Below are 15,890 nucleotides of genomic sequence, written 5' to 3'. Positions count from 1 at the left end.
TTATTTGCTTTGCGGTTTGATTATATTTTTCAATATATATTTTTAGCTGATGTGTCCTCTGGCTGACTCTGGTCCCTCTGGGACTCATCTGCTATGGGTCTGATTGCATGATAGTCCACAGGGTGCTGTGATCCCAGAGCAAGTTTTCTACAGTTCTCTATCCCTGGTCCTACACAAAAAGTACTGAGCTATTCAATTCTCAGAACTCTGATCTTCTAACCACTAAAGTCTCATCACAAGTTGACTGGGCTTACAGACGTCATTGAGTCATTTCAGTCCTGTCCAACTCTTTGTGACCCTCTTTGGGGATTGGGGTTTTTTTTAGTAAAGATACTGGAGTGTTTTGCCATTCTCTTTGCTCATTTTACAGGTGAGAAAACTGAGACAAATAGGGTTAAGCGACTTGCCCAGGGTCATTCAGCTAGTAAGCATTCTCTTCCTCTGTGATCTTAGACAAATCACTCAATCTCCCTGCCTCAGTTTCCCCATTTCTAAACCGGGTAGCTGGACTAGGTGGCCTTACCATTGACATCCCTTTCAGCTCTAGAGCTATGATTCTATTTCAGAGTCTACAGAATTTAATTCTGAATAGTCTCTCCCCCAGGCCATATTTGTTGAGCTTTGCTGTATTTTTGCTCAACCAGAGCATTGGCTCCTCTCAGCCTTGCTGTGGGCCCTGGCCCACTCACTCAGGATGAGTGAGTGCATCTGGCCCCACCTATTCCTGCTTTGGATAAAGGAAGAAGCCTGCCCTGGCCCAGATTTTGTAGCAGCATCCTTTACTGTTGCCTTGGACATCTTGTAGTTTGGTATCCTTGGAATTCTTGACCCTGTACATTTACCTGAAGCATATCAATTACCTGATCATTAAGTCTGATTCTACCCTTCAGAACTTTATTGATGATTCTAAGCTAGCATCTGGGCTTATTTTCAACAGGTCCACGTGGTCTTGACCGATGCACTCCTTCCAAGCAACCTGTCTGTATCACATCAGCTCCTTCCAGTGGCCAGGAGTAGATGCATTCTTCCTGATTCACAGAGTCTGAATCCCCTTTGAAGTCATGTCTTAAATGACTGTTTCCTAGCTGAGAGACACCATCAGCTCAAGGCTTATGAGCAGAGTAGAGATCAAACCCTTCTCAGCAGGTTATTCATTCTTCCCACTTCCCCAGGTCCCCAGAGAGGAGAGCTAATCCCAAATCTCCTAAATACATTGGTTATCCTAACTACCTATTAATTATTAAACCTATTTTTACACTTAAAATAAGGGATCATTTCCACCAAATGAGGAAACTGAGAACAAGAAGGGATAAAATGATCTTATAGGTATTAAAAGGCAGAGTTGGGATTTGAACCCAGATCTTCTGATTCCAAACCCAGCACTCTTTCCATCTGACCATCCACGTCCCACACCACTTTTCTACTTTTACCATCATACTGGCATCCTAAGGGGGAATCACTCCTTCACAAATATAATCTTTCAACAAATGAGGACTTCATTTCTTAAATTCTGGAATTATGTCCTGAAAACAATGGATTAATAGGGGCTTTTTGCTGATGTTAATTTTTTCACATCTTAGAGGGATTTGAATGAAAGCAAAGGTGTTCTCTGGACCCCTGCAGAATGTCTATGAGGTCTAACTATGGACTAACCAGTGCCTAGCACTCAGTAGGAGCTTTGTAAATGTTTGATGACTGACTGGTTGTCAAATAAGCAATTAAAGGCAAACTGATAGGCAGACTGAGTTGCTATTGGAAAATAAGGGGCAGAGCTGGTGTTGAGCAAGGGAAGAAGTAGCAAGGCTTAATAAAGGTACAAGGCAGTGACACGTTAGGGGGCAGCGATTTACAGCTTAAGGGAGTCAGAGGTATGGAAAAGAAATTAGGTTCCTCAGAGTAAGGGTCAGCACTACAAAGTTTTCTTGGAGCCAAGCCTAGAGGAAGTCAGGAGAGGTCAGTCATGATTACTCCAACAAGTCTCTAAGCTGCTGCTGCCTTCCAGGCTGCATATCTGATCTGTCAGCTTAGCCCCACCACGCCTGGCCAACGTAACCCAGAGGTAAAAGGCCTCCTTTCATTTCCAGCTGGTTTCTATGGGTCAGAGGGCTGTTCTAAGTAAAGGGTCATAGAAAAGAGTGTGAATTCTTCAGGGACTCTGAGCTTGACCTGTTAGCCTCCCCACCACTGGTACTGCCTGCTGGAGCTAGCTCAGGGACCTTGTTACAGCATGAACATCATCAGGCTGTCCTGTGATTCTGCTGAGAGATTTTCTGGTGACCTTGTAATTCCCTGTCATACATCATCAAGAATCACTTCAGTTCACACTGAACTTGTCTCCCACACTCCCCAGGACTCTGAAATAGTGCAATAACAGCAAATAAAAACGCTGACATACTAACCACAGAGTAGCATCTCTGGTCAGGGCACACGCTTTATGAAGTCTATATACGCTCTCTGCTTATTCATGTTTAAAAGATTTTGAAGCAAAAAACTAGACTGCTTCAAACCCATTGTACACTTGCAAAACTACTCCCCCAGCTTACAAGCTTCATCACCTCTTTCCAAGTCCACTGTAAATGATGCTTATGGTGCTGCCATTATAGGCTTACTGTACTCTTAAAGATTCTTGGGAAGAAAGCTGGTGTACTGCCGAGACAGCCGAGTGGTGCAGTGGATAGAAGAATGGACCTTGAGTCAAGAAGAGGTTCAGTTGTTTTTCAGTCATGTCTGCCTCTTTCTAACCTCATCTAGGGGTTTCTTGGCAAAGATACTAGTATGGTTTGCCATTTCTTTTTCCAGCTCATTTTACAGATGAGGAAACTCGAGGTAAACAGGGTGAAATGACTTGTCCAAGGTCACACAGCTAGTAAGTGTCTGAGGTCAGATTTGAACTTAGGAAGATGAGCCTCCCTGTCTTCAGGCCCGACACTCCATCCATTGTACCACTTAGCTGTCCCCAGGAAGACTGAGTTCAAATCATTTCAGTCAGTTTCTCTATCTATAAAATGGGGATAATAACAGCACTTACCTTGCAGGATTGCTGTAAGGATCAAATGAGATAATATTTGTAAAAGGCATTTAACACAGTGCTGAGAACATAGTAGGCACTATATAAATGGTAGCTATTATTATTAAAACAGGAACCCCCAAAGAAAGGGAAGTTGATATGACAGTATCAGTATTTAATGAGAAAGTACCACTGCAGCCTTGTGTGGTGAATTCTTGTCTTCAGAGTCATTTGGGGCTGTGGTCATCTTCATCCCACTAGTACTAATTGAAATGAGATAATATATGTAAAATGCTTCATACATATTCAAGTACTACATAAATGGTAGCTTTTTTCCTGGTCCTAGAGTTTGTGGCATTTGAGGGGACAGACCTACTTTGGCATAATGTGGTTTATGAGGAAGCATAACAAATAATCAATGAAACAAAATGACTCATCTTGCAATGCCTTTACCTCAGTATATTGGCCGTGGCTTTCCTTTCTTGGGGTAGAAGGTCTGGGTCTCTCAAGACTTCCTCCAGCAAATTGAGTACATTCATCTTCAGTTCATTGTTGAGTTCAAAATCCTACAAAGCAAAAATAAGTTGAGTCTAAGAGTTTAAGATTTGAAATGCTAAGTCCCAAATCATGTGTCACCATTTTCCAGGTTACATTCCTCCATAACCAATGGGCCTTGGTTTATCTAGGTTATGGTTTTAAATACTGTACACATGACAGAAGGGTCAGTAAACTCAGTTGTGGCATTTTCTTTGATTCTGCCATTGGGAACATGATGGATGAAGTAACCAATTCAATTAAACGAATATTAAGTGCCTACTACATTTTAGCTGTCAGAGGCTCCTGAATAAAAGTAAAAGGTATGAAGGCAAATCTGCATTCATGGATTCACTTAACAGGTATCTTCTGGTACTAAGCACTAAGCTAGACACCATAGGGGTGGGGGGAGAAACACAAAGATGAATAAGACACAGTTCCTACATTTGTGGATCCTATTGTCTAGTTGGCTACCCCTATTTGACTGTCCTTTCACAGGAAAAGGATACACAGTTGTGACAGTTTTGATTTTTCCTCCCTGAATATGTTTGATTATATGCTCCTCTTAGCTTAAAGGCGAACTATTTATTATTTAAAATGATATAAAAGTGATTTTCTAGTGTATGTAACTACATATTTATGGATGAAAAAGCCCAAATAACTGAGAGGGAAAAAATAAATTTCAGTGTATTCTTGGCCTTGCAGAAACTGACCTACTTTGCAATTTCTCCATCACTATAAATGTCTTTCATCATTCAATTAATTCCTGTCATTACCATGAGCTCACATATCAGTCTGACCTTGGTTTTTGGGGGGTTACATAATGAGGAGTTTTAAACACTCTACAAATCCATTTCACAATTCAGTATCTGTTTCCTTGGGTACGGAAGGCACAGGGCACAATGAGTACTGAGAGCGGGCATAATAAGCCAGCACTGTCCAATGGGACTCGGCCATTCGTTTCTATTCCTTTTATGCACTAAAGGGGAGGAAAGTGTAGCATTTGTATTGCTATTTTCTCTATTCTGTTTTTCTTTTCAAGGTAGAATGGTTTGAAAGAAGATTAACCTCCGAAGTGCTTACTCAGGGTGTCCTAATAATAACACCTCACAGTCATGTCACATTTTACAGTGTGCAATGCACCTTCCCCATAATATTAACCCGAGGGAGCAGGGAAGTGTTATTCCTATTTTCTGGATGAGGAAAATGGAGCTCAGAGGTCATAGGATAATAAGACTTTAGACTTATAGCTGGCAGGATTTTAGAGGCCATTTAGTCCAACCCTCTTATTTTACAGGTAAGATGGAATTAGAAAAAAGGGAAGTGACTTGGTTAAAGTCACCTGGATGGAATCCAGTTCAAGTGTTGTTCAGCATTCTTTCTGCAGCACCGTGTTGGTCATACAGTTCACAAATGTCAGAGCTAGGGCTCAAACCAGGTCTTCTGACTCCAAAACAGGTTTTCTCTCCTGTTATGTTCCCTCCTCACTATATACCCTATATATTCTACCTCTCTATCAGAGACTCCCACAGTAATTGGGGACCATATTCCTTAATGTTAGCCAGTTGGTGTTAATTTAACACTGAAGTCTTCAAGTAGTTATGTTATATATTTAATAATGTAATTAATCTGGTTATAAGCCATGAAAAGGCAGCTAGCATTGGGATAGGGTATAGTGGAGAGAGCCCTGAACCTGGAGTCAGGAAGACTCATCTCTCTGAGTTCAAATCTGGCCTCAGACACTTCCTTGCTGTGTGACCCTGGGCAAGTCACTTTACCCTATTTGCTTCAGTTTCCTCATCTGTCAAAAGAGCTGGAGAAGGAAATGGCAAACCACTCCAGTACCTCTGCTGAGAAAACCCCAAATAGGGTCACAGAATTGGACATAACTGAAACAACTGAACAATAACAAAAGCCATGAAATGAAGGTATAAGACATCAGGATAGTGACTTTGCCTGTAGCTAATTAATCAGTCAACAAACATTCCTGAGACCCAAGAGAGGAGTCATAAGTAAAGTACAATCAAATACTCTGAGAAAACTTCAAAGAAAAGCATCCTCAAGGGGAAAATGCTTTTTTATTTATATGGGGTTGGGGTAGGTTACCCTAAAAAATCACTCATTAGGACTTTTCAAAACAGCAGTTGTAGTATAATGAGATTCCCATTGAGAACTGTTATTGCTAAGGAATTATAGCTAACATGGCGCACACTGTATTACAAGGATCAGATACAAGGTGTCCCCAAAGTTGTCATGTCATTTTAAGCTTTGATTGGCTAAAACTGCACGAGGACTTTGGGGACATCCTGTATTTGTGATGCAATTATCATTGACTTTCCTAAGAATCCTTGCTATTTCTATTAACTGGACAGTTTTCATTATACAGTCGATAGAATGCCATGCCTAGAATCAAGAAGAAATGAGTTGGAATCCAGTCTCTGACACTTACTAGTTGTATGACCCTAGCTATATCACTTCACCTCTGTTTGCCTTAGTTTCCTCAATTGTAAAATGGGGATGATGACAGCACCTACCTTACAGGATTGTTGTGAGGCTCCAAAGAGACGATATTTGTAAAAAGTGTTTAGCAGAGTGCCTGACCCATAGTAGGCACTATATACAGACTTATTTCCTTTCCCTTCATTTGATTTAATGACACAGGTATGCTGTAATATTTTCTATAATTGCATTGATAATTATTTGATGTATTAATTACCTAGTGATATCTGTTAATTAATTGATAATAATTAATAATCAGATAATTAATACATAATTGTGTAATGATGCAGGTTAGCCTTCTCTTTTTGCCATTGAAGAAACTGAAGGACAGAGAGTCTAAGTAACTTGCCTAAGGTTTCACAGCTAGTTAAAGTGCCAGAGCCAGGAAGAGAATCCAGATTTTTCCTATTCCTAATCTACACTTTTTTCCATTCTTTGCAACAAGAGGCAGAACAGAAACTAAAACTAAGTCAAGAGATTTTATATACTTCTCTTTGCTTACTTCATCCAATCTGATCTTCCTCCACCAGTGACAGCAGCCCCTGCACTACTATCTCATCTCCCATGATTCTGATACCTATATAGCAGTGAATTCTCAGGCCACTGACACAACACACTGAAGGCCTGCCTCCCTCTGTTTCTTTTAATTATTTCGTGGATCTCAGTATAGAACACAGGCTGCTTATTTATTATTCAAGTCATTATAGGATCCTGGATTTGGGGGCAGGATGAACTTTATTAGAGGTCACCTAGTTTAACTCCCTTATTTTACAGACAAGGAAAATGAAGCCCAGAAGGGTTAAAAATGTTGTCCACGGACCTACAGGTTATGGTGGGATCTGAATGTAGGTTCTCTGATCTTGATTACAAGTCCTAGGTTTAGATTCTTGTTTTGAAACTAGCTGTGTGAGGATGAAGTTAAGTTATCTAACTTCTCAAACTCTGTAAAAACAGGGATAGCCTTTGTAGGCAGTCAACTTTAAGGACAATTCCATCCCTCAGTATTACAGTATTAATATTAGCAAAAAATGCCAAAAGTAATGATTTTAGAGAAACCTGGGAAGAAGTGGATGAACTGATGCAGGGTGAAGTGAGTAGAACCAAGAGAACAATTCATATAACATCTACAACACTGTAAAGACAATTTTGAAAGACTTAAGAATCCTGCTCAATGCAATGACCAATAGATTTTAGATATATGATAAAGCATACCATCTATCTCTTGTCAGAGAGATGATACACTCAAAATAGGTAATAAGACATACTTCTTTGGACATGTCAATGTGAGAATTTGTTTTGTTTGCACGTGTATTTGCTACAAGAATTTTGTTTTTCTTTTTCCTTTTCAATTTGGAAGGGAAGAAAGGAAAAGGAAACTTAGGAATAGGGAAGGATCCCTCAGAGAAAGAGAGAGACAGAGACAGACAGAGACAGAGAAGAAAACAGAAGGAAGGCCCCAAAAGAATTACAGATAAAGAGGGCGTGGGCATAAGTTGACTTCGATGTGTTGATAAAAAATCTAATTAAGTGGTGAAAAAGGTCTGTACTGGGAGAAGAAGAAAGGAGAAGGATAAATTACCTCATATGAAAAGGCACAAAAACCAATTACAGTAGAGGGAAAGAAAGGAGGGAGATGAGCTTTATTTGAACCTTACTCTCATCAAATTTGGTTCAAAGAGGGAATAACATAATCAGTCCGGCATAGAACTCTAATTTACGCTATAGGAAGTAGGAGGCGAAAGGGGGGAAGAAAGGGCGAAGAAAAGGGAGGGGGTGGATAGAAGGGAGGACAGACTTAGGGAGGCAGTGGTCGAAAGCAAAACTCTAGTGAGGAGGGAAAGGGACGAAGGAGAGAGAAAAGCATTAACGTGAGGAAAATACAACGGAGAGAAAGACATAGTAAAGTAATCATAGCTATGAATGTAAAGGGGCAAAGAACTGGAAATTGGGGGGATGTGCATCAACTAGGGGATGGCTAAACAAGCTGTAGTATATGAATGTAACAGACTACTATTGTGCCATAAGAAATGAGGAGCAGCCAGACGTCAGAAAAACCTGGGAAGACTTATATGAACTGATGCTGAGTGAAATGAGCAGAACCAGGAGAATGTTGTTCACAGTAACAGCCAAACTATGTGATGACTGACCTTGATAGGCTTAGCTCTTTTTAGCAATGCAAGGATCCTAAAGTTGTCTTAGATGGAAAATGTTATCCACATTCAGAGAAAGAACTTTGGAGTATGAACACAGATGGAAGCATACTATTTACTCTCCTTTTGTTTTGCTTTATTTTGTTTCTTCTTTCTTGTGGTTCTTCCCATTCATTCTAATTCTTCTTTACATCATAACTAATGTGAAAATATGTTTAATATGAATGTATAAGTAGAGCCTATATCATATTGCACACTGTATAGATAAGGGGAGAAGAGAGAGTGGGGGAGAAAATTAAAAACTCAAAATCTTATGGAAGTAAATGTTGAAAACTAAAAATAAACTTATATATTAAAAAAGAGTTACAATAAGTAGAATAGCTTTGAAAATTATATGTTGAAGTTATTAAATATTTAAAAAGAAAATAAGCACAACATAACACAAATTCATGGTTTCATGTACAATCCTCTATATTCTATAATGTAGAGAGAAATTTTATTTGGTGTTTATTAAATTCAGAATAAAGAAAAATGGGGGAAAATTCCATACTTTAAATGGAGTAGGAGAGAAAAGGATAATTGTTATTCTGAACCTGAATCTAACTGATCAAGAGGAATGGATGATTGAAATAGAGAGGACAAGAAGACTGGGGGCAAAGTTATGTTGGGGACAAAATAGGATCCAAGAAGGAAAAGACCCCCTGAATGGGATGATATTAATGAACTATTCAAGTCTTATTTTGCCTCTTCTTTTTCTTCCAGAGAGAATGGGACTTTGGAATCAGAAGAGTAGATGAAAAACAGTTATTAATAAGGAGAAACCCCTAAGAAATCAATGGTAAGGCAGTCTCTAGTTGACTTTAATGAGCTCAGATCACCAAGCCTGGACAAATTATATCCTAGGATACTGAGGGAACAATGCAGAAATATTCAACATGCTCCGTTGAAATGCTATAGCAACTACACAATTAAAAAAATCCTCACTTTGTCAGGCAGGAAGAGGGTTGCCTTATCTCAGTAAAAATTGGAATATTAATAATATATGTGCCTAATATTTTGTATTTATCCAGAATTTACAACCTTTTCAGCATTTAAGTGAGCTCTACCCTTCACTCTACCTTGAAGAAGGAAATTGCATCCCATGAGAACTAGTTCTATGGTCAGAAATAGAGATTGTAAAGGGCACACACCTGATGGTCTAGAATTCCAATGTCAAATTCAAGGACCAGCTTTTTGTGAGGTTCATCAGCTAAGAATTCCACAAGGTGGCGCTCCTGAGACAGCTGTATAAAGTTCTATGAATGCTGAAAAGCTTCCTAATCCTCCCTGCTCCTGTCTTCCTTGCTGCAAGACCAGGAATGATTTGGAAGCTTGTTCTCTAACCTCCAGAGCTAGACTAGGAAAAGGAAGTTGTTAAAGTTTGCTTTGTAAAGCTACATAGTAGCTCAAGTAATCACACCTTGCTAGATTCCAGAAAGCCTGAGGTATGTGCGGAAATCATCACTAAAATGTCAGCTATTATTTTTTGCAAAGTCATGAAGAGATAGATGGGTGAGGCACCTTAAGGCTGGGAAAGGAGAAATCCCTAGAAATAAAAGCCTGCCCAGGTTTGAACGCTGGAGAGAGAAAACAGGAAAAATATGGATCCTCTGCTTAGAGCACTGTCTCTGTTCTCTAGGACTCAGGGTTACAGAGATTAGATATATATAATCAAATAATTATAGTCAATCAATAAACATTGCCTACTATGTACCAGGCACTGTGCTAAGCACTAGGGATGCAAGAAGAGGCAAAGAGATAGTTCTTGCCCTCAAGGAGCTTACGTTCGAATGAAGGAGACAATGTGCAAACATATACAGGAAATGTGTGTGTGTGTATGCGCGCGCATCTGTGTATACATACATACAAACATACACACATCAAACTATATACAGAATAAATAAAAAATAATTAACAGAAGGAAGGCTGGAATTAAGAGGATCTGGGAAAGGCTTCCAGTAAAAGATAGGATTTTAGTTGTGACTTAAGGGAGCCAGGAAAGTCAAAGAGGCATAGAGGAAGAGGATAAGGATTCCAAGCCTGGGGAAGAGCCAGAGAAAATACATGGTGCCAAGAGATGGAGTATCTTCTTTGAGGAACAGCCAGAAGGCCAGTTCACTGAAATGAAGTCTATGTGGCTGAATGGAGGGCAGACTGGAGTGAGAAGAGATCTGGGACAGGCAGACCCAATAGTCAATCGTTGCCACAATCTAGCGTGAGGTGATGAGGGCCTGCACTAGGTCAGGGTCAGAGAGGAGAAGGGGGTGTATCTGAGAGACGCTGTAGAAGTGAAAATGACAGGCCTTAGCAAAAGCTAGAATGGGGGGAGAAGGGAGTAGGAGTTGAAGATGACTCCTAGGTTGTGAACCTGAGGGACTAAGAGAACAGTATCACTCTCTATAGCAATAGTGAAGGCAGAAATGAGGAAGAATTTTTTGAGGAAAAGATAAAGATCTCTGAGTTTAAGGTATCTACTGGACATCCTCTTGAAGATGTCTAAAAGGCAGCTGTCAATGTGAGACTGGAGGTCAGCAGAGATTTTGGGTCAGGATGGGGAGATATAAGAACTGTCAACAGTACCATACTTTAAGAAAACTCCACATCCTATAAGGGTTCAAAGGAGGAAGAGGTCACTTCTGGTGGGAGGCTCAGGGAAGGTTTCTTGAACTGGATCTTAACTGTAGACCTTAAAAAATATTTTCATATACATTGTCTTTGTCACATATGACCTGTGAGGCAGGTTGGGTAGTTATCACCATTCCCATTTTACCAGGAATGAAAATGAAAGTCAGAGAGATTAAGTCTAAGGTCAAACAATTAGTAAAGGCAAGAGCCAGGAACAGGAAGGGTGTCACCAAGCTTCTAAATAGGTAAGAATCCACAGAGAATGTTAGGAAAGTAGTTTGAGTTGTTTCTAGTTGAGGCAGGAAAGCAGTTTCGTCAGAGCACAGGATAGGTAAGGGTAAGGGAGTTGTGGAAGATGATTCTGGGCAGGTAGTTTGGAGTCAGATCATCAAGGGTCTTGAATAATGGATAGATTACACTTGTTTAATAGATGAATGATCAGAAGCTATTGAAATTTTCTGATTAAAGGAGTCAGAGCTGTGATTTAAGGAGATTAATTGGTTGATGTGCCTAAAGGATCAGAAAAACTGAAGGAAGGGATTTAAGTTGGAGAGCTACTGTTATATTGTTTAGATGGTGGTAATATGGTATTGAGCAGCTAGGTGACGCAGTGGATACAGTGCAGGACCTGGAGGCAGGAAGACTCATCTTCCTGAGTTCAAATCTGTCCTCAGATACTTGCTAGCTGTGTGACCCTGGGCAAGTCACCCAACCCTGTTTGTCTCAGTTTCCTCATCTGTAAAATGAGCAGAAGCAGGAAATGGCAAACCACTCCAGTATCTTTGCCAAGAAAACTCCAAATGGGGTCATGAAGAGGTAGACAGGTCTCAATAACAACACTCCACCACCACCAGCAGCAACACCAGCACAATATGGGACTGAACTATGCAAAAGAAATGGAAATTCAATTCAATAATTTTTTTGTTAAGCAAGGTTCTATGATATGTGCTCAGGGTACAAAGACAAAAAAGTCCCAAACAAACTACCCTCTAGTACTTACCCTCCAAGAACTTGAAATCTAATGGGAGAGATAACACATGTATGCATACTTAGTGAAAAACAGAATTCAATATCGACAAAGACCCTGATAAGGAAGGAAGACATTGCTTTCAACTGGGTAATGAGGAGGGTTTTAAGGTGGAACCTAACAAAGCCCTCCATTAAAATTTTACTCTGAAAGCTCATCCGGGAATGAAGGGGACTCTGGGTTCTCTAAGACTACACCCATAAATTATAAGTTCTAACAATTCCTATCAAGTTTGGAAAGACATCTGGCCCAGGCCTAACAACTGGATGTGTGTGTATGTATGTATGTGTGTGTATGTATATGTATGTATATATCTGTCATCCAAAGACCAGCACAGTTAATTTTGTGCTGGTGACCATGCGCTAGAGGTAAAGAGAGATTTTGATTTCCTTTAGGGGGGTCAGTACCCATAAATATAAAAATCACAGATTGGATTTGTTCAATCTTTGTGTTTGCCACCACAATGTCTAGCACAGAGCTTGTTATCTAGTAGATATTTATTAAATACTTGCTGATTGATTGAAAGAGCTTTATGTTGTGGCAGATAGGTGGCACAGTGGATAGAGCATTGCCTAGAGTCCGGAGGACCTGTGTCCAAATTTGGCCTCAAACGGTAATGAGCTGTGTGACACTGGGCAAGTCACTTAACCCTGAATAGGAAGGAAGTACAGAAGAAAGGATGGAAGGAAGGAAGGAAGGAAGGAAGGAAGGAAGGAAGGAAGGAAGGAAGGAAGGAAGGAAGGAAGGAAGGAAGGAAGGAGGGAAGGAAAGGCTTTGCACTAAGAATCAAGAAACCTGGGCTGCAGTCCTAGATCTGTCATTTACTCAGGCAAATCATTTCAACATTCTAGATCTCAGTTACTTCATCTGTAAAATAAGAGGGTTAGACTAGATAGAGGCTTCTTCACCTTTTTTGTGCCATGGACTCCTCTGGCAGTGTGGTCAAGCCAATGGAGCCCTTCTCAAAATAATGTTTTAAAAATCATAATTGATCTGTTTCTAATAGATAAAAACTCTGTGAAGTATGACAAATACTGGAATGTTAGAGATTCTAAACTGGATCAACAAGCCAGCCAATTAAGTGGGATTAATAAGGATAAAACATAAAATAGTGAAGTAACAAGCCAGACTTGTCTAGTACTTAGAATTAAGGATTAAGAACTGGCAGGGAGGAATCTTAAATTAAAAATCTTAAAGTCCGATGCCCTTATTTTATTTTACTTATTTATTTTTTAAAGCAATTGGGGTTAAGTAACTTGCTCAAGGTTACACGGCCAGGTATTTCTGGGTGTGGTGCTAAGTATCTGATCCCAGATTTGATCCCCAGGTCATCCCGACACTGGAGCCAGTGCTCTTACTCGCTGAGCCACTTGGCCGCCCCTCCAATGCCCTTATTTTAGAGTTGAAAAAATAAGGTCCTCAGAAATGAAGTGACTTGTCCAGGGTCATCCAGCAAATTAAATATCAGAGGCAGTATTTGGAAACTCAGACCTTCATGACTCCAAGTCCAGCACTCTATTCATTATACCGTGCTGCCTTTCAAATTTAAACTATTTTCTCCTTATTAATTCAACCTTTTTGAAGGCTCATTTTTTTTTAGACAGTAGGGAAATATTTAGTAATTCTCTACTTATGCCCTAGTGAATTTGCAAGTCGTTGGAAAAATCTGACAATAATGAGAATTATGATGACAATTTTCTCATCGTAGCTTAGTATGAGTGAGATTCGACACCACTAAATGCAATCTGGGGCCACCTCTTCTTAAGGGAGACAGAAATGTGTTTCACTGGCTCCAGTATAGCACCAAAGCCAATAGTGATTGTTACCCATAATAAAAGCAGGACTGAGAGCCTGGAAGATAGAGAACACCAATCTGCCTCTTTTGCTTAGCTTTTGTTCTAGATTAAAAATGATTATTGAGAGCTCAGAGAATTTTGGGAGTAAGGTATGCTTTGTAATCTAGCTTCCATATAGCTCTATGTAGTTTCTTTTGTAAAGAAATTAGTTTGGGCGCCAAAGGATTCCTATAAGGGTAGAATGAGAGTAATGAAGAATCGCTAACCCTAAGTCATAAGCAGAGTACAAGGAAAATTGAAGAGAAAGAGAATATGTTGGAGGATTAAAGAAAGCCTCACAGGGGAGATGGTACCTGAATTGAGCCTTAAAGGAAGACAAGGTTACTGAAAAGCAGATGAGGTAGTTTATTCAAGGTATGAGGAACATTTTGTGCCATCTTCCCAAAGTTACGTAATTTCAATGTGACTTTCCAAGGTCATGTAATTCATATATGACTTGGGACTTCAAAGCTCTTTTCACTAAGCTGAATCTTTATTCTTATTTCTTTTAATGACTAGAATATAACCATTTCCACTATAAGAATTACTGACATTTTAAAAAATGGTATCAACATTCAACCCTGTACTTTCCAGTGTGTTCTACCATGCCCACAAAAATGTCTTAAATACATAGTTCATGTTGCAAAAAAAAAAAAAAAAAGCAGAAAAACTGTAGGAGATCTGTCCTGGAAGGCTCTGAAATGTTTGTCAAATCTGAATGTTTTAAACACTAGAAGAAGTTGCCAAAGATTATTTTATAATTTTCAGGAATTCTAAGTGTTGAGCAATCATAAGAAAAGGGAGCCTAAGATGGAGAAATTAGCTTCTCCCCCCTTTTTTTTTTCTTTTTAAGAATGAGTCTCCCTATCTTGTCCAGGCTGCAAGAGCAACAGTCACTCATAGATCGAATCCCACTACTGATCATTGTGGAAGCTTTGACTTGCTTAGTTTCCAATCTACCCTGGTTAGCTCCTCTTTAAGCATTCTGATGAATTATATTGTTTATCATATTATATCACACGATCGTATCGTATTGTATCGTACAAGTGTCAGAGTACATACAGAGTAAGTATGGGCACCAGATCACCTTTAGTAGTCCTGCAGCTCAGAACTCTGGAGCTCAAATGATTCACCAGCCTCAGTCATCCCACTAGTGGGGATGACAAGTCTGTACCACCATGAGCAAAAAGGAATTTACATAGCAAAAGACAGTAAAGTGACTTCCACTGTCTAGACACCTTTTTTTAGAAATCTTATAATCTATAAGCATTTAGTACATAGCAAGCATTTGATAACTAGTTGTTGAAAGAATTATTTCTTTAACTAAACTCACTAGGAGATGAAGACAACTTTAGATGGGGCAAATCATAGGTAATATGCATCGTGATTCCACTTAAACTAGGTAAGTGGGGCTTGGGGTTAATTTGAAAGAGGCAAGGGAGATAGCTAGGCATATGAGGAGTGGGAGGCTATTAGGAGAAGGCATGGGGAGTAGGACGTGGGAAATGTTAGAATAAAAATAACTGTGAAGAAGCTAATGGTAACAGTGACTCCCACTCTGCTAATATGGGGGGAGAGTAGAAAAAAATCTATATTGAAAATATTTTCCAGTCCCTGAAAAAAGATACACATTTTTATGATTGGCCTCTAGTTCAGAAGGACTGCCTAGATCAGCATTTTGGAAGACTGCACCTCAACCTACAAAACCAGCATTTCCTAAGCTCTCATATTCAGACAACAAAAGAGACTTATTCCACTAAAAAATCATTTCTCATAAAAAGGAGACTTTTTCCAGACATCGATTTTTGGCTTCCCACTGCGTGGCTAATTAACACAGGCTGGGATCTTTGAGGACAATGTATGGTGGAAGACTGGGGGAAAAAAATCAAAAGTTTAGCAATTTCTGCTTTTAAGACTGTCTTTTATTTTACTGACATCCTTGGTCAAGTGACTCCCACGAGTTTTACCTAAATGATTTTTTGCTCCCATTCTGATACTGGCCTGAGGAAAAGTACCAAAACTTGGTCCATAAATAAAGGTCCCCACATGATTCATGGTTGACAGAGTTGGTAAGATGCATTTGATTCCTTTCCCCAAGGAAAAGGCTGTGTATCTATCTATCTATCTATCTATCTATCTATCTATCTATCTATCTATCTATCTATCTATCTATC

The 15,890-nt window shown here is 39.5% G+C and overlaps 2 protein-coding genes across 3 annotated transcripts in view; both read right to left on the bottom strand.

The window, feature by feature from the left end:
- Positions 1-15,890, bottom strand: part of CKMT2 (creatine kinase, mitochondrial 2) — a 511,259-nt gene that overhangs the window by 95,578 nt on the left and 399,791 nt on the right. The gene's annotated exons all lie outside the window — the stretch shown is intronic.
- Positions 1-15,890, bottom strand: part of RASGRF2 (Ras protein specific guanine nucleotide releasing factor 2) — a 323,013-nt gene that overhangs the window by 30,009 nt on the left and 277,114 nt on the right. Inside the window, exon 19 of the mRNA XM_069085026.1 lies at positions 3,461-3,573. Coding sequence (XP_068941127.1) covers positions 3,461-3,573 — 113 coding nt within the window. The remainder of the gene's footprint in view (positions 1-3,460; positions 3,574-15,890) is intronic.

This window comes from Petaurus breviceps, unplaced genomic scaffold, assembly GCF_028583685.1.
Source record: "Petaurus breviceps papuanus isolate PSGF00001 unplaced genomic scaffold, PetGlider_PUasm1.0 175, whole genome shotgun sequence".
Lineage (NCBI taxonomy): Eukaryota > Metazoa > Chordata > Mammalia > Diprotodontia > Petauridae > Petaurus > Petaurus breviceps.
The sequence above is the reverse complement of the archived record's forward strand: the minus strand, read 5'-3'. Positions and strand labels throughout refer to the sequence as shown.